General features: G+C 47.1%; 3 protein-coding genes across 5 annotated transcripts; 2 read left to right on the top strand and 1 right to left on the bottom strand.

Moving 5' to 3' along the window:
- Positions 1-3,687: 3,687 nt before the first annotated feature.
- On the top strand, positions 3,688-7,919 carry LOC130384894 (nucleus accumbens-associated protein 2-like). The gene is made up of 7 exons (XM_056593292.1): positions 3,688-4,113; positions 4,894-5,117; positions 5,680-5,927; positions 6,053-6,229; positions 6,377-6,482; positions 6,972-7,069; positions 7,309-7,919. Exons 1-7 carry the CDS (start codon positions 3,688-3,690, stop codon positions 7,917-7,919), a joined length of 1,890 nt encoding a protein of 629 aa, XP_056449267.1.
- A 1,322-nt stretch (positions 7,920-9,241) lies between these two features.
- LOC130383987 (bromodomain-containing protein 3-like) lies at positions 9,242-22,236 on the top strand. Of its 3 annotated transcripts, XM_056591939.1 has the most exons (12): positions 9,242-9,371; positions 10,778-11,038; positions 11,790-11,901; positions 14,066-14,203; positions 14,317-14,464; positions 16,114-16,352; positions 16,558-16,950; positions 17,137-17,265; positions 17,485-17,667; positions 18,369-18,595; positions 18,692-18,984; positions 19,394-22,236. In XM_056591939.1, exons 2-12 carry the CDS (start codon positions 10,947-10,949, stop codon positions 19,510-19,512), a joined length of 2,073 nt encoding a protein of 690 aa, XP_056447914.1. In that variant the 5' UTR covers positions 9,242-9,371; positions 10,778-10,946; the 3' UTR covers positions 19,513-22,236. The 3 variants fall into 3 exon arrangements, with proteins under 3 accessions (XP_056447914.1, XP_056447912.1, XP_056447913.1); XM_056591937.1 differs by lacking the exon at positions 19,394-22,236 and having other exon boundaries at positions 18,692-19,345; XM_056591938.1 differs by lacking the exon at positions 19,394-22,236 and having other exon boundaries at positions 9,242-9,894; positions 18,692-19,345.
- On the bottom strand, positions 18,257-22,255 carry LOC130383989 (putative uncharacterized protein BRD3OS). Its single transcript, XM_056591941.1, has one exon. The coding sequence runs from the start codon at positions 21,842-21,844 to the stop codon at positions 21,404-21,406; it is 441 nt and encodes a 146-aa protein (XP_056447916.1). The 5' UTR covers positions 21,845-22,255; the 3' UTR covers positions 18,257-21,403.
- Between the last annotated feature and the right edge of the window lie 234 nt (positions 22,256-22,489).

The raw sequence follows: 22,489 nt of genomic DNA, 5'->3' as shown, positions 1-22,489 counted from the left end.
AGCTTATTTTATTGTTTTGTTGTTTTTGTTATTTCAAACCTTGTTGTGTTGGATACCGATTGATACTCACAGCTGTGAAACAACAACAAACAAACCAACAGACTTTGTTTGCTTTTTCTCTCAGCCTTTTCTGTCTGCATGTCTGTCTGCCTGTGTACCTTTGTGTCTGTCTGCCTATCTGTCTTCCCCTGTACATCTGATATTATACAGTAATATATGGTTATGAAAGCTGAGCCTGCAACATTTCCTTGTGTGAAATGTCCTGGGCGTGTTTATGTGAGTGTGTGTGCGCTCATGCACTGGCCAGTGCCCGCTCTATATTATGTGTGTGTGTGTGTGTGCGTATGGGGCGGGGATATGGGTACAGCTCCTAGCTGGCAAAGAGACGCAGTATGCACACTATGTACGCAGCATGCCAACTCAGCTTCAACACTGCAATGCAGCGCTGTGCATTTTAACGCACAGACACACACTCACACACGCACACACAGACGCACACACACACACACACACACACAGCTCACAAAAACACGTACACACACACACACACACACACGTACACACAAACAAAAACACACGTACAGACACAAACACGCACACATACACACAGCTAAATGTTTGGCTCCACGTTAGTGTGAGACTGAGACATTGTTTAATATTCAACCTGGAGCGCTGTCTGCTCCACAGAATAAAGGAACGATGTAATGCATGTCTCTCTCGCTCTCTCTCCGTCCCTCTCTTTACTTCTCTGTCTCAGAATGTTCTCTCTCTGTCTCGCTCTCTGTCTGTCTTCCTCTCTCTCTCTTTCTCTCTCTCTCTCTCTCTTTCTCCTCTGCAGGGCAGTTAGCCGCATTAGCTCCTCTCTGTCCTCAGATGACTCTCCTCTCTCCGCCTCCCCCCCTCCCCTCCCTCTTTCCTCTGTCTACTGTGTGTGTGTCTATGCTCCCCCCCTCCTCCTCCTCCCACCTCCCTGTGTGACACATACACCAGACGATGCTGAGAAGCCTCCCTGATAAGCAGCCAGCCTGCATGGAGGAGCAGAGAGGAGAGCCGAGAGGAGCAGAGGATATCAGAGGACAGGAGGTGAGAGACACACACACACACACACACACACACACACACGCACACACACACACACACACACACACACACAGCACTTTGTTGACACCGAAGACGATTCAGAAGAGGAGAGGAGGACATGGGACTGTCTCTGTTTGTTTTTCCTAACTGTCTGTCTACCAGCCGGATTTCTTAGAACTGCTTGTCTGACTTCGTTATAACTGTTTGTGTTAGTGTGTGTGGCTGCTAGTTTGTGTGTTTGTGTATGTGTGTGTGTGTGTGTGTGTGTGTGTGTGTGTGTGTGTGTGTGTGTGTGTGTGTGTGTGTGTGTGTGTGTGTGTGTACGTGTCTGTGCGTGTCTGTGCGTTTGTATGCATGTTTGTGTGCATGTTTGTGTTTGTGTGTGTGTCCGTGCGTTTGTGTGCATGTGTGTGTGTGTGTGTGTGCGTGTGTGTGTGTGTGTGTCTGTGTCCGTGCGTTTGTGTGCATGTCTATGTGTGTGCGCACCGTTGCGCACACACACACGCTTCTTGTTTATTCTCAGCCGTGCAGGTTGAAGATAAACAACAAGAAGGGTAGCGCTGAAACAAGTAACATTCAGATGGGTAACATTCAGGTCAGTATTCAGGTCAACCATACCCAGGTCACACCTAGCCTGGTGCTAGTAACGTAGCGCTAAGAGTTACTGGAGCCTCTTTAGAAGTCTTCATATTTATCAAGATGGGTCCCATGAGTGGTAATGACGTCCTTAAGTGTTTTTTTATGACAGAGTTGCTCTGTGGGTTAATTTGGTTCTCGGCTTCAAACTGATTCTTTGCGATATTTGGGTTCTATAGATGTTATGTGTGTGTGTTAAGGGGGTTCTATAGTCGATTGGTGCCTTTTTATGACCTATTGGATAACAATATATTCTTATATACTTATTTCCATGATAATAATCATAAAAGTGTTTATACTGTACTCTTGAGTCTGAAAGTGCTACTTAATCTTAGGGTTATTGTATAAGGTGTCAGCTTGTGACAGAGGTCACTAATGTCCTTGTTATGATCAGGGTTTATAAGTGTATCAAGATAATTTGAAGTATAATTACATTTCGCCATGTAGATAGATTAAGATAATACCAAGTACTAGGGGAATTATGTTTAAGTGTTCAGTATAATCCTATTCTGACCTAATGGTACGCATTCGACATGGCGGTAAGTAATATAGATGACCATTTTATGACGTTCAGTATGAATCAAACTTGCATAGGATAAGACCTCATCCAGTCCGGCTTGTATTAAACTGCTTGGACTGTAAATCAGCTGTTCACTGAAACTTCTTGGTCTGAATCTTCAACTTTATTCAGGAGTATTCTCCTTTCAATCGTGGTATTGGGAGTTAAGGGTGATATATATGGGTTATGTGTGTTAAGGGGGTTCTATATGGGTTATCTGTGTTAAGGGGGTTCTATAGGGGTTATGTGGGTTAAGGGGTTTCTATAGTGGTTATGTGTGTTTAGGGGCTTCTAAATGGGTTCTGTGTGTCAAGGGGGTTCTCAAGGGGTTCTGTGTGTTAAGGGGGTTCTATAGTGGTTCTATGTGTTATGGGGGTTCTATAGGCGTTCTGTGTTTACTAAAGGGGGTCTATAGTGATTCTGTGTGTTAAGTTGGCTTTTGAGGGGTTCTGATAGTGTGAGGGATTTCTATATTGTGTCTGTGCGTTAAGGTGGTTCTATAGGGGCTCTGTCTGTTAAGTTGGCACTTTAGGGGTTCTATATGTGTAAAGCGAGTTCCACAGTGTTTCTGGTTAAAGCGGTATTAAAATAGTTTTGTCAAGGCGGTTCTATGTTGGTTGGTTGTTTTCAGACGGTCCTATCCTCTTCTATCTAAATTGTGTTAGATATATGTAGTATAGAATGAAGTTAACGTTCAAAATGCTGCAAGAACATCCAAATATTGCTTTAACTGCACCAAAATCATCTGATTCGTACACAAAAACACCAAGCTTTTTGTTTTATTTTAGTCTGCATTTATGAATATTTTATGACTGATATAATTCTCTGTCATAGGCAAGTGATACGTCTAAAGATAGACCGTCACTTTCTGATGATGTCACAGGAGGTAGAAAAAGATAGTGGAGTTGCAGAGGTTGAAACCTTTTAAATGATGATGTTGCCCACGTCTCTCTCTCTCTCTCTCTCTCTCTCTCTCTCTCTCTCTCTCTCTCTCTCTCTCTCTCTCTCTCTCTCTCTCTCTCTCTCTCTCTCTCTCTCTCTCTCTCTCTCTCTCTCTCTCTCTCTCTCTCTCTCTCTCTCTCTCTCTTCCAGATGTGCCGGCTGCATTCCAAATATGAGTCCCCCTCAGCCACAAGGTCTCTCCGCCTGGCCTGACCTTCCCGTGCAGCTCCAAGACTCAAGAACTTGGCACCTATAAACCCACTGACCCCTCAACCCCGACTGTATGCCAACCTCTACATGAAATGGAACTCAAACATTTTCTCTGTGGCATTTGGTTTGTCCCAAAAACATAGCTGGAGTCCACCGCTCACATCCCCCCTCCGAGACACGAAACCCTGTACGCCTCCTCTGAGAGACACCTCCACCTGCCGCCTCCTCCCCTGCCTGGCTACCAGCACCCTCCACCCACCATGTCGGAGGGGCTGCTGCAGGTGGAGATCCCCGACTTTGGCAGCAGTGTCCTGGGGAGTCTGAACGAGCAGCGGCTGCTGGGCCACTACTGCGATGTGTCCATCCTGGTGCAGGGCCAGGCCTTCAAGGCCCACCGGGCCGTGATGGCCGCCTCCTCGCTCTACTTCAGAGACCTGTTCAGCTCGGCGCCCGAGTCCTCCTCGTCCCAGGTGGTGTTCGAGCTCCCGTCCTCGGTGACGCCCGCATGTTTCCAGCAGATCCTGTCCTTCTGCTACACGGGCCGACTCAGCATGGCCACCAGCGAACAGCTGGTCCTCATGTACACCGCCGGCTACCTGCAGATCCAGAACATCGTGGAGAGGGGCATGGAGCTGATGATGATGAAGGCGTCCTCCGCCTCCTCCCCGCTCTGCTGCGACTCCCAGGTTGGTATGTCCACCAGGGTCTTGTTCAGTTCTAGGGCTCAGAACCCAAATCGGAGGATCCAGCCCGAGTCGGTGGGTCACAGGTTAACAACACACACTGGAATTGGTGCCCAACGCATGTTTGGTGATCCTTTCATTGACAAAAGTATCGTCGAGTCCTGTGTGTTCGTAGTGGGGCCCACGGATGCACTGAAATCATTTGGGTCCCGAGATGAAAAATAACCCTATTCTGAAGATGAGGCAGAGATCGATCCTATGATGATAGAGTGTCCAAAAAGTGGACTCCCGGTGAACTCCTTTTAACCATCACCATGGTAACGTCATTGATCAGCAGTAATCAGTCACTTCATAAGTTTCTTCATCTTGGATCAGACAAGTACATCTAAATGTCCAAGGTTCTCATCTAAAACATTCATTATAAAGTACTTTTCACAACCCTAAAATATTCTTCCACTTTTTCTCAACTGAACCAGCATGCATGCATGAATTAATGCTTTAAAAGTATTGACATGCAAGTCATCCAAATCGTCATCCAGTGGAACTCTTAGTCATCAATTTCATCCTATGCTCACTTCGATATTAAATACAAAAAAACATTTAAAAGGCTGACATGCTGGATGCCAACTGAGTTTTACTGGTCCACAACAAACATTTAAAGACCGTTATTCATTCTTGTTGTGACTATAGTCCGGCCTTGCCCCCCGGAGGGCACTAGATTGATCTGTATTTAATTCCTGATTTAATGGATTGGTGGAATTGAATGGAACGCATCCCCCACAGACGGCCTCGGCGGAGGAACTGAGCGGCTACGAGGCGTCGGGGGAACAGCAGCAGCCACAGCAGCAGCACCAGCGCCCCCAAGAGACGCTGCTCTCCTCCCAGCCGGCCCTGAGCCCGGAAGAACTGCTCCTGGCCGTCAGCAGAATCAAGCAGGAACGCGCCGACACGCCTCCCCCACCAGAGGAGATGGAGGAAACGACGGGAGAGGAGCGAGAGAAGAGGAGGTAATTGAGCAGAAACCCTCAGTTCAGATGCGGTATACTCAGCAGTCTGGAAGCGCAGCAGACAAGTCTGTTCGAGGAAGGCTGTTGGCAGCTCTGTCCAGTAACACATCAGAACCACATGTCCAGACACACTGTGTGTGTGTGTGTGTGTGTTTTTGAGTCTGTTGACACAAAAGGCTGTGATATTCACAATATGTCCTTGGAGTCGGCACAAATACGGCAGAGAGAACCGATTGGCAAGAGACCGAAATCCATGCAAGAATTGTGGCAGGTTGCTTCTAGAACAATGTTGCAGCTGGAATGCCATACCATTAGCCCCAATATCAAATGCTTCCAAGATGCAAGTGTTTGATCTCCTCTCCTTGTTGTTCTGCTCCTAGTGATTGTTTCCCTCTCCTCTCTCCTTGTTGTTCTCCTCCTAGTGGTCTCTCCTCTCTCCTGGTTGTTCTCCTCCTAGTGGTCTCTCCTCTCTCCTTGTTGTTCTCCTCCTAGTGGTCTCTCCTCTCTCCTTGTTGTTCTCCTCCTAGTGGTCTCTCCTCTCTCCTTGTCGTTCTCTTCTTAGAGGGGACACTACGAGGGACCTCCAGGCCACTAGGGGCAGTGCGTTGTGTTACCTTGGGGCTGGAGGAGGGTTGGTTCCGGGACTACAGTCCTATCTGCTGGCTACTGGAGAGCGCTCCAGCCCGGCCGGCTCCAGCCTACCCACCGAGTCGCCCCCCTCCCATCCTCCAACGGAAGAGGAGCTGGAGGACGACTACTACCCCCCCGGCATCTATGGACACATCTATGGACACCCAAGCAACCCCTACAGTACTGCCTCCCTGTATCTATTGCCTGTCTGTCCATCCCTTCTATTACTACATTGAAACAGTCAAAATCAAGCATCCACTTTTTTAAATCATGCTGAAACGACGCCTCTCTTTTCCCGGGTTAAGTCCAAGAGAAGATGGAGATGCTGCCCCTACCATTGGCTAATGAGCGGCGGCCCTGCGTGCTGATTGGTCGAGACACCATGGCCCTTCCTGCCAGCCTAGTCAGTCAGATTGGCTACCGGTGTCACCCCGCTCTCTACACAGAGGGAGACCCAGGGGAGAAGGTGGAGCTGGTGGCAGGTAAAAACCTCATAACCACGGATCTCACTAGAACCAAACATTATACACACACTCAATAGACGTATTTCCGTGTGTATTAATGTGGGTTCCTGCCTATGCATGTTTGTGCGCGTGCGTGTGTGTGTGTGTGTGCGTGCCTGAATGCAGGGTCAGGTGTCTACATGACACGGGGTCAGCTGATGAACTGCCATCTGTGTGCTGGAGTCAAACACAAGGTTCTCCTCAGACGGCTCCTGGCCACCTTCTTTGACAGGTATCCCCACCACCATCTGGATCAGTACAGCATTAGGATATTGTTACATTGTGATCATAATCCTTCTTAAACCACACTTCTTAACCTCCAACTTTTTACATTCAGAATTTACAAAGAGTGTTGCCTAATAAATCCTACTTCATTATATATAGATTTATTTTATACATATATACATATATATATATATATATACGATCTATGTTAATGAATAATATTTCTTGTCATAGACGTAGAGAAAAGCAACGATTTACCATTTTGGATTTGCGTATGTTTATGGCAATGTTTTTTGTGTATGATTGTTTGTGTGGATGCGTGCGCATGTGTGTGTGCGCATGTGAGCGCACACACTCTTTGACATATCCCTTCTCTGGAAGCTTCCTGTGTCTGCGGCGCTGCTTTACATAATGCTGCTCTGTCTGTCACACTGTCTGAGAACAGCAACAAGAACGCTGCCTATAGCAGCTGATTGGATTATTATGGTTTCCATAGAAACACTCTGGCCAATAGCTGTGGCACAGGGATCCGTTCGTCAACCAATGATCCAAGTCGAAAACCCCTGGACAACAGAGTGTTAAACACAGTCAAACGTAAGACGCACACTACACCCACACACACACACTCTCGCACACACATGCACACTACACACACTCTTGAATGCACGCATGCACGCACCCACACACACAAACACACACCCACACAACCGCACACTGTCTGTTGTGTCGCTTATATGAATGCGTAATATCGATGAGTATCTCTCACCTCCTCCCAACTTCCACTCCCTTCCTCTTCTTTCGTCCCCTCTCCTCTTCTCTCCTCTGCTCTCCAGTCTACTGTCAGAACTTTGCTCCCAACTTCAAGGAGAGTGAGATGAACGTGATCGCGGCGGACATGTGCACCAACGCCCGGCGGGTCCGCAAGCGATGGCTCCCCAAGATCCAGTCCCTGCTCCCAGACGGGCTACCGGCCCCCAGCCCCCAGCCCCGCAAGGGTAAGAGAGGAGGAGGAGCAGGAGGAGGAGGTGGAGGAGGAGGGGGGGGGGGAGGAGGCGGGGCCCAGCGAGAGGCCAGCCCTGCCCCCTTTGAGCTTGATCTCCGGCAACTCAGTACCTCATATTTGGAGATGGAGACACCGCTGTACCCGGCGCCGCCCAGGGAGAGGGGGGAGGCGGAGAGAGAGCGGGAGAGGGAGCTAGAGAGGGCGAGGGAGAGAGAGAGGGAGGCGGCGCTGCTGCCACACCTGCAGTACGCTGGCTGCGGCGCGGGCAGTGAGGAGGGGGGGCTGTCTGGAGAGTCTGCCGTTCCTCATGAGACTGAGCCGAGCGCAGACTCCGCCCCGCCCGCCAGCGCCTCCCCTCCGCCAGGAGAGACCGCCTCCGCTCACAGGGGATTGGCCGATCAGGGCGATGGCACGGCGGACCCTCTACAAGACAGCCAATAAGCTTTTGAATTGCCTCTGCCTACTACCTTTATGTAAATAACACAACAGCTACCTGTCAACTCCGACTGTGTGTCTTTCTATCGACCCGTCTGCCCGTTCTTCTGCTTGTCTGTCCTGACTCTTTCTTTACACCTGCCTCTGTCTTCCTATCTATCTCTCTATCTACCTGAGTCTGTCTCTCTTTCTATCTACCTGTCAATATCTCTGTCTACCTCTCAAGTCTCACTCTCAGCCCCTGTCTGTATCAAACCCGTCTGTATGTTCGTCTACCCGTCTGTCTGTTTGTCTGTCTGTCCACCTGTCTGTCTGTCTGCTGCATGTTTCCGAGGCCCCTGCAGTCCAGCACACAGACCCTTAGAAGCCGGCCATCATTCAACCAATGCTTGTGGTGTTCCACTACCACCACTATGATGATGATGATGATGATGTTGATGACGATGATGATGATGATGATGATACTGACAGCTCTGATGGTCAATCAATTAAAGCTTGTTGAGAACCCAATGGGTTGTCTGGATGGTTTCCTGTTCTTTGGAAAAGAGCTAGGTGACACTATGCAGAGAGAAATAATTGGCCAATGGCGCAGGACATCCCGGGTCTGTCTATAGGTCAATCTTATTTAATTATATCCCGAAAGAAACTTTTCAATGTCACATACGTTTTCCGTTTACGTCTTCCGTTCAACAGAGTTGCTGGAGCAGGAGCGCCCTCTGTTGAAAGTGAGATTGATGATTAAAAATTAAAAATGTATTTTATATATTTATATTCTTCCCTTCTTACAGCACATGTCCGGCAATAGGCCTAGAGCCCCTTCATTTTATTCTTTACACGCATTTCTCCAAAATTTCGAAAATCATCACAACAATGAATTATTTAAATGATTTTAACAAGAATAAGAAAAGCAGGAAACAAGTAGGCTACAGATGAATTCATTTGCCACGCAATTGAGGTTAGCTAAATAACTTATTTTATCAGTAAGACTACTAATTTTCTTTCCTCATAGGTACAAAGTAGTAAGGAATTATATATTCTGGAAGTGCCTTTTCACGCAGGTAAAATTTCCAAAGATTGCTGGCAACTTTGTCAAAATCATAAAGGTGCTTTGGCTCCCGATGAAAGGTTGTCAGACACCAAACCCTCTACAATTATTAAAAGTGGGACCTGTTCAATTGAAGATGCTAATGTATGTTGCGTTGCACAGTAGACTTCAGTGGCACTGATGGCTGCTGGGACATGTAGTGTACATTCAGGCCAGATTGGCCTCCTAGATACTCCGATAACCAATCACAGCACAACAACACCCATGATGCTGCCGCTTTTCACCGCGCATGCGCACTCACAGCAACAAGACAGCTGATAACTCATCTATTATGCTACTTCGCTAAATAAAAAACCTTCCAGAAAACTACCCGACGATCACCGCTGGACAAACTTGAGGACAAAAAAAATAAAGTAAAACATGTCTCTTACCTAGTGCTACCGGAATGTCGCCGTAAATCGGGTCGATGTTTACATAACGTAGCGAATCCATAGGTGTCGTTTGGCGATCCTTGCTCACCGTTCGGCGCCTTGAAACAATGCATACAAAGCTCGGCTAGCAGCTAGCCTCGGCCGGGGTTATGGCTCTTTACGCTACCATATGCAGCTACAATACCTCCGCTAAATTCAGAAAACATATGGTTGAAATACATTGCACGTCTCACACACACACATATACAATGAAGACAAGGGCCATAATATGCATAGCTATGTGGTAGTTTAATGTGATTACATTATAGGTTGGAAGCTAAGCTTAGCTAGCGACCAAAGCTACTATATTGCAATGCATTGCCCGCCATCTTTTTAAAGCGATATAAATGGGATGTTTCGCTAGCTAGGAAAATACATGCATCCTTAATGCTTCGTCGATTTTACGTGTCTTGTGTTCCTATGAATTCTGACAATAACAAATCATACAAAGCTGTAGCAGCAGGAGGTTCGTATTTGGTTAACTTAATTGTACATTAGCACTGTTTAGCATGAGAAGCACTGGCTAGCGTCTTAGCTGGACAGCCGCAGCGTGCATGCAGAGACACCAGATATTTTAGTGGTTTGATGTTTTCTAAGTGTACTCGTTGATGTTTGCTTGACTACTCGACTTAAATTTGCGGTAGCTTCTGAGGTTTGGCTCTTGGTTGTTGGCTAGCTGCAATGTGCTCTCTTTGGTACGGTGGTTTGCCTCCCGAATTCTGCACATCGTTTCAACATCTGTCCATGTTTTGATCTAGATTGTTGCTATTCTCCAATTGTCTCCGGTTATTCCTATTTTATCCATGTTTCGCATTTGCTGTACTATTTTGCACTTCAATATGATCTTAGCTGGAAATTTGCTACTGTTGTTATCCTTTTTTATCTTGTTATTTGAACGTTATATTCCTTGGTACCAGCAGTATTGTGTATGTAGAGACCCACAATTCGGATGTAGGAATTTTCTGTATATTGCTATTATAGCTTTATATCATACATTTTATTTTACATTTTATTTATAACTGAAACTAGTTTTGTCCCAGTAAGATTATGTGATTCAACACGTTGTGTATTGTTAGACCCAGGGAAGCACTGTTTTGTTAGGAATCCTAGATTAAATTGTCTCTTCAAGTGTACACAGAGGTTAATAAGGGATATACTAGCACTTCACAAATGTTAGCCTTTTAATGAGCAGAAGATTGTGGTCATGTTTTAGAATGTGTGTGTGAAGCTGTGCCAAGTTTTGTGTGTGTGCACGTATGTGTAGGTTTGCTAGGCAATGTGAATATGTACATGTTCGTGGAGTTGTGTTGAGCAATGTTTGTAACATCCTCCCTCCTGCTGTGCTACAGAAAGTGGACGGTCTGGCTGAGGTCTTGAGATGGGATGTTGCCTCCCCACTGGGAATAAGGAGGAAGCACTTCGGCAGGACTGAGATCCCTACCACCCATCTAGACAGAAAGTTGTCGTGTGCTGCGGTCCCTCCCCCCAGGAGACGACGCCGTTCGACTGTTGTCCAGCATGTCGGACGCCCCGGAGACCGCCCCCCCTACACCCCCGACACTCTCCAACCCCCCTCCCCCTGAAGTCACGAACCCTACCAAGCCGGGCAGGTAAGACACTAACTGAGCTCCCTCTAGACCACAGCAGTATGATACCCCTATGGGAGGCTGAGCTCCCTCTAGACCACAGCACTGTGGTAGCACCAGTAGAGGCTGAGCTCCCTCTAGACTACAGCAGTATGATACCACTATGTGAGGCCGAGATCCCTGTAGGCCACAGCAGTATGATACCACTAGTCGAGGCTGAGCTCCCATTTGTACACAACATAGGTTTCTGGAATCGAGGAGAGAACCCCATGGGGCTCCATCTCCTGTTTTAGAGGCTACCCCTAAAAAGATGCAGTGTGACAGGAAACTTGACAGAAGTAATGAGAAAGGGCTTCTATTCTCTTCTATTCACATGTTGATGCCAGCAGATCCGTTTTTGGATTCTAGTTTGTGCCAGAGCTGATTTATACTGGGATACTGGGATCTCGTAAAGTTATTCAGTGTGGCATAGATCAAATTAATTTTCTTGTTTTATTATGTTCTGCTATTGTAAAACACAATGATTTTGGTCAGAGAAAAATATCTTGCAATCAAAATTGTGTCCGGATAAGAACTGGATTAACGATAGCATGTGACTGCAAATTGGAGGGACAATGCTACCCAGCCTCCCCTCTTTGGTTAAGATCTACACAATAGCTACATTGAAACTAAACGGCAGACATGCATAACACAGCATATACCCTGAGTTTACGGTCTATCTGTATATCTGTAAAAAAGCTATGTGGGTGTGGTGTTCCCTCTGTCGCTCCTGCAGGAAAACCAACCAGCTGCAGTACATGCAGAACGTTGTGGTGAAGACTTTGTGGAAGCATCAGTTTGCCTGGCCCTTCTACCATCCTGTGGACGCCATCAAACTCTGCTTGGCCGTAAGTCCACACACACACCCAAGTTATTTTATACCTGCACTATATACTATATATTTCTAATGCAGTAATTTAGCAAAAATAAACTAGGTTTCTCAAGATTAAAAACACGCCCATCCATGAGGCAATCCATCAAGGTGTTATCTCCTCAATGAATTTTTTTCTGGTCCCCCACCATGGGAAAATTACAGACACAGTTACTGAAAATGGTTCCGTTCTAGCTAGCTACTGTGGCAAAACTTACGTAGTATATGTTAAAGCTAAATTACAATTGAAGGAGTCACCTAGTCGATAGGCGGTCTACCTGTTGACCTGGAGAGCTGTGGTTTATGGAACCAAAGTCTTGAATAGGTTTGATTTAGCAGAAAGCAGATCAAAATTGATCTGTATAATCATCAATACTCGCGTTAAATGTTCACAATCGGCAAGGTTTGAATCGGCAAGGTTTTATGAGCGAAAAACGTTTTTGATTGCTTGCTTTTTCGTTCTTACAGTTTCATCATTTTTAAAGACTGTTAAATCATCAATGTTCATTAAATCATTCTTACCTTTGGTCTTAACTGGGGGGATTGAGGGGCAAACGTGTAATTGGGTACTGGTCGGGCCATCCGTAAACTATTATAAAAATATTGTTTTCTAAAATCTTCTGCGGCATGTTATGTATTGCTATTTTGACAATGTTGTGCACCAGGATACATTAAATATTCATAAACAGTGGCCGTCGTACATTGTTGGTAAGCTAAGGTTGCTAGTATTCCGGCAGTAAAGGTCTGACATAAAAACTGAAAGGGAAAATTATAGCAGCATATTTCTGCTGTGGGGTTGTATTAAAAATGTCAAGACATTTTAATTGCAGTTTGAAAGTCAGCTAGGTTTTTAACGTGGTTTGGTAAAAAAAGATATTGGACGGATCGGCGGGTAATAAAAGACGACAGTCCCCATGTTTCTTGTGGTGTATCCTGGCCGTATTGACTCGATAACTGTACCGGCAACCTTTGCAAAAAATGAATCGATTTATTATTTATTTTGAACATTTTACTCACCAAACAATATACAACCCGGCCCTGCAAGCTCCGGGCTGTCATTGTAGCAGGAGAGCTGTCTTGTGCCTCGCCGGAAGCAGATGCCATATCCTTCACAAGATCTGAGTCACAGCTACGAGTGAAGCTGGCAGGGTTGCAACGTGTTGGGTGCCAGTGTGAGGGTTAAACCTCTGGGCCGCTCAATGGGGCACGAGGGTTATTTGAGAGGGACTGGGTGTAAACAACGCGACTCAGAAGCTGAAAACGGATGAGATAATTATAAGAACAACTAAGATAGATATTTAACACAAATTATATTACGGCCAACAAAGTGAAACCTAATGCAACTTAAATTGAAGTGGGTGTGTCCCCTGGTCATTTACTGTCCCATAATGTTATATTTCCCCATAAATAGTATTCAATTCGCGTACTATTGATTAAATAATAGGGTTTCGGGCATACCAAAAAAGGCTACATCAACGTCAACCAAAACAGTGAAAAAATCTCCAACAAGAACTCTTCCAACTAGCTAATTAAGCTAGTTTAATCAAGGCCAACAGATTTTTCTAGCCAGCTTTGTCTTTCGCATTGCAAGCATTGCAGCAGGCCTTATCTCGGTCCAGTTTGCAAAAGTGTAAACAAACACTCTTGGATCGCATTTGGTCCGCCATTGGCCTGACTGAGTTGGAACGCGCCCCGTGGACAAGCCTTGGCGTAGTCACGCGCTTGCTCTCCTTCTCTCTTATTTTACTGTCGCCCATTCTCTCCCACCAGATACGCTCTCTGCCTTGGCACATACCGGAAATTTGGCACAGATTTATTCATCTTGATTAGGTGCTCTGTACTAGTACGAGATAATTCAGTCAGCCCACTTAAGAGTTCTGAATTCGATACCCAACCTAGGGGACGGGGGTTTCAAGCCTCCTCTCCATGGAGCCATCGTTTGGTCAATATTTCTACCCAATAGACGAATCTCAAAGTAGCCCTAACAGCAGCCTAACTGAACTAAATTCACATTGGATACGTCTCACGTTTGAAAAGGTTGGATGGATATAAAATGTAGACTATTTAGACTGCTAGCTGTACTATCTGTCTAGACTATCACTGGGTGTGGACTGGATGTTGATTATGATGTGTGCTTGTAGGACTACCATAAGGTGATCAAGAACCCCATGGACATGGGCACCATCAAGAAACGCCTAGAGAGCAACTACTACTGGAGTGCAAGTGAGGCCATGCAGGACTTCAACACCATGTTCACCAACTGTTATATCTACAACAAGGTAAGACACACACATAGACATACACAATGCCCTCTCTATGTTACCGCACAACAAACCAGGCATCATATTTAGAGTGGGTTGATGGGTATTTAGTGTGCCTTCTGTCTGTGTAGCCAACAGACGACATTGTGCTGATGGCTCAGGCCCTGGAGAAGATCTTCCTGCAGAAAGTGGCCCAGATGCCTCAGGAGGAGGTGGCTCTGCTGCCCCCCGCACCTAAAGGAAAAACCAAGAGTAAACCCCCTCTTCCTGCCACTACAGGTAACGGTCACTTACCGATCTGAGTAATGGAATCTCACCTAAGTGATGTAATCCGATCTGAGTAATAGAATCTCATTTAAGTGATGTAATCCGATCTGAGTAATGGAATCTCATTGAAGTGATGTAATCTCATGTAATTGATGTAATGGAATCTCATGTAAGTGATGTATAGGAATCAAATTTTAGTGATGTAATCCCCTCTGAGTAATGGAATCGCATAAGTGATGTAATCCGATCTGAGTAATGGAATCTCATTTAAATTATGTAATCCGATCTGAGTAATGGAATCTCATTTAAGTGTTGTAAACCGATCTGAGTAATGAAATCTCATTTAAGTGATGTAATGGAATCTCATCTAAGTGATGTAATCCGATCTGAGTAATGGAATCTCATTTAAGTGATGTAATGGAATCTCATTTAAGTAATGTAATCCCCTGTGAGTAATAAACCTCATTTAAGTGATGTAATGGAATCTCATTTAAGTGATGTTATCCCCTGTGAGTAGTGAACCTCATTTAACTGATGTAATCCCCTCCCCTATCCCAGTAATGGAATCTCATTTAAGTTTTATAATTCCCTCTGAGATATAGAATCTCTTTTAAAGGATCCCTGTTAGTAATGGAACCTAATTTTATTGATGTTATTCCCTCTGAGTTGTGGAATCTCTTTTAAGTAATGTAATCCAAGTAAAGGGATATCATTTATAGGAGATAACAAGGAGATATCTGTAAATTGCTACTCTTCCTCTCTTACCCAGATTCGAAACAATTGTTGAGTTAGCTTGGTTAGCATTTGCTTTACGTTATGGTAGCCTAGCTCCTGTTCATGTGAGGTCAGGACACTTTTAATCAGTTTCCAAAGGTCTCGATTTGTTCAGAATAGTCGCTCATTCAAAATTAGTGCTTTAGGATTGTAGTTTGTCTGCACACACAAAGATAATTTGGCGATATTTTCAGCGCTGTGATTATTGAGCTACCAGTCATGTGCTGCTGGTGCAATTACATTATGGGCTGCTTCTGGCTAGGTCATCTAGGTTGAGGGTTACCTGTCAGCAGAGCATCACAGGAACCCTGATAATCACCTGATTATGCCAAATGAACTGTTTGTAGATAAAGCACAATCTTGTTGTGATGTTACTGGCACTCATTTGGAATAAGCGAAGAATGTGAACACACTGGAAATCTTTGGAAAGTAGTTCAGATTGTATTCCTCTCACTTGAAACGGATCTCGTCCAATGTAACACTGCAGTATTGGAAGGGGCTAATGGAAAAGCTAATTCTAGCCGAGAATACTCCCCTTTTGGATGCATAATTATGTATTTGGAGTTAAAACAACTCATATGAATCTGGGTAAAACAGGCAAAACCTAAATTACTGATCTCAGCGTATCCCTGTTAAGTAACGTAATCCCTTCTGGGTAATAGAAACCTATTTTAGCAATGGAATAAAATGTCAGTAATGTTACCTATCTGAGTAATGGAATCTAATTTTAGAGATGGAATCCCATCTGAGTAATGGAATCTCATCCCAACTAATATTATTCAAACCAAACCATTTGTAGGAGAATCTGTTGAAGTCACAGCCAGCTGTAACTTCATATACATATAGTCCTGTTAACCCTCTCCTCTGTGCCTCCGTCTCTTGTCCAGTGAGCCAGGCTCAGGCGGAGTCCTCAGCCTCCCCTCCAACCTCCTACCCCTCCCCCTCGCCCTCCCAGACGCCAGTCATCTCACCCACGCCCACGCCCACCCCCACCCCCACGCCCACGCCCACGCCCACGCCCACGCCCACTCCCACTCCCACTCCAGTCCAGACCATGCCCCCGGTCTCCGTGTCTACGCCACAGCCCACGGCAACCATCATGCCTTCTGCTCAGCCAGTCGTCAAGGTAACGACCACCCTTGTTCTCGCCACACGCAATCATTGAAAGACATCAGAGTTTGACGGCTGCCAATGTTGGTGGACCTCTGTGACAAAGACGGACAAGAGCACAGTATAACCTGACTGTCCCGTCTCTCCTGTCCGGCTGTTTCTCTCTGTGTGTGTGTGTGTGTGTGTGTGTGTGTGTGTGTGTACGCGTGTTTCCCCTCCAGAAGAAGGGCGTGAAGAGGAAAGCGGACACCACCACCCCGACTACCTCGGCCATCTCGGCAGGGCGGGCCGACTCCCCCCCGGCCCAGGACGGCGGCAAGCAGGCCAAGATGGTGTCGGCCCGCCGGGACACTGCCACCCGGCCCCCCAAGGCCAAGAAGGAGGGGAGTGGTGGGGAGGAGGCGAGCGAGGCGGGCCCCGCCGGCACGCCGAGCCGGAAGGGGGGGAAGCTCGGGGAGCAGATGAAGCACTGTGACAGCATCCTGAAGGAGATGCTGTCCAAGAAGCACGCCGCCTACGCATGGCCCTTCTACAAGCCCGTCGACGCCGAGGCCCTGGAGCTACACGACTACCACGACATCATCAAGCATCCCATGGACCTCAGCAGTGCTCGGGTAACGCGCACACACAAGCACAAAGGGTTTGGGCCTTTTGAAAAATAAACCAAACCGTATTGAAACCAATCCCTGCCCCACATTCCTCTCAGTTCCACACGCATTAGGTTGAGGGGATTAACCATTCTGATCCGTCTCTCTTTCTCCTCCCACCTCCACTCTCTTCTTTCTGTGTTAATCATCCAGAAAAAGATGGATAACCGAGAGTACAGCGACCCCCAGAGCTTTGCCACGGACGTCAGGTTAATGTTCTCTAACTGTTACAAGTACAACCCCCCGGACCATGAGGTGGTTGCCATGGCGAGGAAACTGCAGGTATACTTGCATGTCTCACCCCTCGGTCTGTCCTCCCTGTCTTTCTATCTGTCCGGTTACCCATCTGTCTTTCTGTCTTGACCACTTGTCTGTCTGTTAGGCTTACCTTTCCGTTCTGTTTTTCAACTAGCTCTCTTGAGACTGGTAGGCAAGTGTGGTGACCGTGTGTCGCCCGTCCGTCCGGCCGGCCTAACTTCCCGTCTCCCTGTGTGTCTGCAGGATGTGTTTGAGATGCGCTTTGCCAAGATGCCAGACGAGAGTTCGGAGGCAGCGGTGCCGTCCACCACCCCAGTGGTCAGTAAAAGCACCGCCTCCTCTGACAGCAGCAACAACTCCTCCTCCGACGAATCATCTGACTCTGAGGAAGAACGGGCCACACGATTGGCTGAGCTGCAAGAGCAGGTGGGTATGGCCTACTAGGCTTGGGACATCGCGCGCAATGTAGCAATCGTCCCATCGCGCCCCGAAGCCACCGCCGGCTGGTGATTCCATGGTGGGTGGGGCCGGGTTTTCCCTACCCAAGCTGCGTCGTGCTGCTTCATCCGACCTCGGCAACTCGCCAGAGAGTGCGAGCGAGCGACCGCTGTACATGCCGGCAATATCGAGTCACTCCATAGAAATCTGACACAACATACGTGAAAAATACACATCCAACACTCCCAATTTCCCGGAAAAACAACGCGGCGATAGAAACACACGAGAACACATATCTGGCATTGAGAAAAAAATAAAATTAAGAGTAATACTAATTAAATCCATTGCCGATAGCATCGTCAATAAGCCCAAGCCTATGGCCTGCCCGTATTCAGCTGTTTAGAATAGCTGGATATATATATTCAGCTGTTCAGAGTAGCTGTAGCAGAACTAGCAGAGGGGAAGGTATGCATAAGGAAACGGTCACCAGCGTGACACGGTGCGCTTTTCGTGTGCTCCTTGTGTTTGAGGAGCACAGGGCAGACCGTTTCCCAGGGAGCGTCAGGTGGAGGCAGGACCAGGCAGTTGGTGAGCAGGAGGGAGTGGATGCAGCTAGCTCAGGGAGTGTTGCTAAAGGGTATGCCGTTAAAGGGTTGGTTGGTGTTTGTGTTTCTCTGATTTCCTTTCAGTTAAAGGCAGTCCACGAGCAGCTCGCCGTCCTGTCCCAAGCTCCCGTCAGCAAACCAAAGAAGAAGAAAGAGAAGAAGGACAAAGACAAGAAGAAAGAGAAGGATAAGGTGAACAAGGGAAAGCCAGAAGAGGAGAAGAAACCCAAGGCCGCCGCCCAGCAGGCCAAACCAGCCAATCAGAAGAAAGCTCCGACCAGGAAAGCCAACAGCACGGTGACTGCCACCAGGTATGAGCACCTTCCGAGAAACGATGAATGCAGACTCTCCTCTACTGTTGTATTGAGCGCCTTCAGCATCTGACCAATGAGAATCCCTCCCTCAAGGCAACCCAAGAAGGGGTCCAAGGCGGGCGGCCCAGCCAATGGAGAGGAGGGGGAGGAGCCATCGCTGCCCATGTCCTACGACGAGAAGCGACAGCTGAGCTTGGACATCAACCGTCTTCCTGGGGAGAAGCTGGGCCGCGTGGTGCACATCATCCAGTCCAGAGAGCCCTCGCTGCGGGACTCAAACCCCGACGAGATCGAGATCGACTTCGAGACGCTCAAGCCGTCGACGCTCCGAGAGCTGGAGCGCTACGTCAAGTCCTGTCTGCAGCGCAAGCAGAAGAAGCTACTGCGTAAGGGCCTCCTCGTATGTGTGTGTTGGGGTGTGTGTGTGTGTGTAAATCCTAGGAATGTGGATCAATACCCAAGTACTGAATTTGGACGGCACTATTCGTTGCCCAAAAGCTCCAATATAGTAAAATCCCCAAAAAATGTTTTGGTAGGCGGTTGTTATGGAGGTTTGCATCAGTAGATAAATATGGCAACTAGAAAGAGTAGCGTGGATGTATTTTGATGAAATCAATCAGTCTTATTTCATTACTCTATCATGAAAGTAAAAATTTGATGCTTAATAATTATTCTTTGCGAAATAGTATTATTATTAATAATTAGTATTATTATTTGAAATGCCCATCCCTAACAGATCCTAGTCAACACGGTATGGTTGTATTGACACTGCTTCTGTTTCTCCCTCTCTTTCAGAGAAGGCAGCTGGGGGCGGGGCATCGGGGGGCGGGGCTAGCCGTTTGAGTGGCAGCTCCTCTTCGTCCTCGGATGACAGCTCCTCGACAGGCACCTCCTCTTCCTCAGACTCTGACTGAAAGCACACACAAATCAAACACACACACACACACCCACACGTGCATTCTAATGCTAAGTTTTATACTGTAAAAAGACCACACACATACAGAAATACATATATATATATTAACACGCACACACAGACACATGCAGATATGCAGACACACAAATACATATGTGGCCAGATTGGGAGACTGTGTAAATAGGCTGAGCTGTTTTTAGTTCCTAGTGTCTTTTATTGAAACCTAGACAGACAGACAGACGGACACACCCGACCAGACGTGCAGGACAGAGCGAGAAAGACGGACATAGAGGAAGGAGCTCTCCTCGATGCGACATGACCTACCGACCTGTTGACTGACTGTCTGACTGAGGGAAAGGGGGGGTGGGGGTGGTGGTCTTTCCTTTTTGTTATTTTTTCTTCCCATCATGAATTGCCCTTCGAGGAACACTGAACCTTGTTGCTGTGGAAACCAAGATTTTTTTTTTCTTCCTCTCTCCTACTGGGATGGCCTGCCCAGACCTCTGAAAACATTCCAGAGCCAGCAGTAGGTTGTCACATGAGCAAACAGACTCACCACAGGGTGGCAACATCACAGGAAGGGGTGTGTCCGCACCCCCTGTCCTCCTTCCTACGCCCGTCCCGCAGGCCTCCTCGCGGCTCCTCCACACGACGGCGGGGTCCTCGGGAGCGCCTTCATCAGAATCCTCTTGGGGGCACGTGTGTGTGTGTGTGTGCCTCACCAAGGCCGCATCGCAATTTCAGCTTGTTGGAAATAAACTGCTCTTATTGGCAGAGCTGTGCCCGTGCAACACAGGTTGTGTATGTGTGTGTGTTTGGTTGGTATGCGTGCAGTCGGGCTAGGCTATGATTTTTTCCAAGGCCCACACATTGCCCCTTGTATCTGCTGTCATGGAAACAGTGAGCTGCCTCGGATTTGGTCTGCATTACCCACAACTCCCTCCTGTTTCCTGCATCGATGCAGTGCTAGCCGATCAAATCATCTCATCTCTACCACCCTCGGCCTGTATGTCTTTGTGTTGGGGCTAGAAGTCCTTGGGTTACCCTTTGACCTCTGTGTAAGAGGGAATCTGTGGATGCTCTGTCCTGTGTTGTTGTGGAAACCAGAGCTGGTCAGGATTATTATGGGCTGTCATCAGACTTGCCAGACACGTGCAGACACTAACACCCCATCCTCTCCCCCTTTAAAAAAAAAAGTCCCTTCCCTGCATATTCACCTTTGTTTTTAGTTGATGGTCGGTCGAGCGATGACTATGATAATAGCTAATTTTTGTATTTTAATAAGAAAGCTGAAAAAAAGTTTTGTGTATTTGCATGCACTCCGGCTGTACGTTTCTTCTGTCTGTTTTGAGCACTGTAAAGTAGCCGTACGCTTAGAGGGACGCTCCGCTCGCTAGAGTAGAGACAGACACGCAAAACCAACTAGTCCAATATTTGATGTAATTACTTATATGGGATCCTTATTTTCTGAGTTTCTTTGTTTTCATAAATAAACACATAAACCTACCACAGTCTCGCTCCCTTTTGCACACATAAAAACAAATGGTTTTGATTACGAAGATCACATGAATAAATTAATTTATTGGAGAATTCATATTCAACCGCCATCGACAGTCGCACCATGAAAGGTGGTGTTTGATTAATACTAGTAGAGCTTTGCGACGTGTTAAATGAAAGGTGGATCCTATATAAATCTTCAGCCTGATTGACTGCCGCTGCCGCGTGTTATTGTTACCATGACAACCGGCCCGGGACAGGTGTCTTCTCGATCTGACGACTGTTTCCGCCACCCCATCCTCGAAGTTCATGAATACGAGTACATCCACAAACACCAGGCTTCTGAATAATTGATAGGTTGGAAAGATCGGCATCGTCCTGGGCATGTTAGACTACATGATGAGACAGATCTTGGACCTGCTGCCCTCCGTGGGAACGACCCCGTTCCCTAAGGTTTTCCTGTCGCGGACCACCACGGCCTGGTTCCCGTGGCTGCTGTACCAGGCGGACTGACTGCGGCTCAGGTAGTTGGCCGGAGGGCCGCCCTCCAGCTCCGTCTGCTGCTGCTGCCAGATCAGCAGCGAGGTGTCCCGGTACCGGAGTCGGGCGTAACCCTCCGCCAGAGCCTTCTGGGCTAAGGGAGGTCTCTCCTCCGTGGTGGAAGCATTGTTCACTTCGGCACTACCGAGGGAGTCATGGGCTAAGGGAGGTCTCTCCTCCGTGGTGGGAGCCTGATTCACTTCGGCACCACCGAGGGAGTCATGGGCTAAGGGACGTTTGAGCTCCGTGGTGGGAGCCTGGTTCACTTCGGCATCACTGAGGGAGTCAGACATCGCAGCCCAGGACGAGGCATGGTGACGGGGGTCACGGTTCTCACCGAAGCGGGTTACCGTTTAGGACGGGCACAGAGCACCAGGAACACACGTGAACTCCACTCAGAGAAACGTTAGGCGCTCTTCTGGAAGAACCAATCGAATAAGATCCAGTGAGTTACCTCAAAAACTGCTACGTCGGCGGACAGGCTGAGATTTAAATGCCCTGGCGTCGTCGTCGTCAAGCAGTTGATCCGTTACCAAGCAGCTCGGATATGACCGTTTCCTTTCCAGCTCGTTAAAGTACAAGCGAGAGATATCACACATTTGAATCTTTGACTTGTGGATATTAATAAAATGTACAATAAACGAAAACTAGAAGCCAACAAAACGTTAGCATCCGTTCCAAGAGTCCCAAATTATAACGGCGAATATAACTTCCGGTTTGAATGGGTGTCTTTATTTCAAAATAAAAGTCCTCACATTTGGGAGTGGACGCTACATTGTAATGTGAAACATGTGGCGAATGCATGATAAACATCATAATTTCGATCTGGCCGGTATTTCCCTCTGCACTTCGTACTTCCATTTATAAACTAGTAGGGGTTAAACTAAGGATGATTTTAAAAGTGGTGGTTGTGTATAACATCAGGTGCATAAATACAA

This window comes from Gadus chalcogrammus, chromosome 6 (genome assembly GCF_026213295.1).
Source record: "Gadus chalcogrammus isolate NIFS_2021 chromosome 6, NIFS_Gcha_1.0, whole genome shotgun sequence".
Lineage (NCBI taxonomy): Eukaryota > Metazoa > Chordata > Actinopteri > Gadiformes > Gadidae > Gadus > Gadus chalcogrammus.
Note: the sequence above shows the minus strand (reverse complement) of the source record. Positions and strands in the feature narration are given on the sequence as shown.

Excerpts from the sequence above, each read along its gene's own strand:
- LOC130384894 (XM_056593292.1), top strand. The coding sequence starts at position 3,688 with ATGTCGGAGGGGCTGCTGCAGGTGGAGATCCCCGACTTTGGCAGCAGT. Across the intron at positions 4,114-4,893 it reads CGCTCTGCTGCGACTCCCAG|ACGGCCTCGGCGGAGGAACT; the intron begins GTTGGTATGTCC and ends CATCCCCCACAG. Across the intron at positions 6,230-6,376 it reads GAAGGTGGAGCTGGTGGCAG|GGTCAGGTGTCTACATGACA; the intron begins GTAAAAACCTCA and ends GCCTGAATGCAG.
- LOC130383987 (XM_056591937.1), top strand. The coding sequence starts at position 10,947 with ATGTCGGACGCCCCGGAGACCGCCCCCCCTACACCCCCGACACTCTCC. Across the intron at positions 14,204-14,316 it reads ACTGTTATATCTACAACAAG|CCAACAGACGACATTGTGCT; the intron begins GTAAGACACACA and ends CTGTCTGTGTAG. Across the intron at positions 16,951-17,136 it reads TGGACCTCAGCAGTGCTCGG|AAAAAGATGGATAACCGAGA; the intron begins GTAACGCGCACA and ends TTAATCATCCAG.
- LOC130383989 (XM_056591941.1), bottom strand. The coding sequence starts at position 21,844 with ATGTCTGACTCCCTCAGTGATGCCGAAGTGAACCAGGCTCCCACCACG.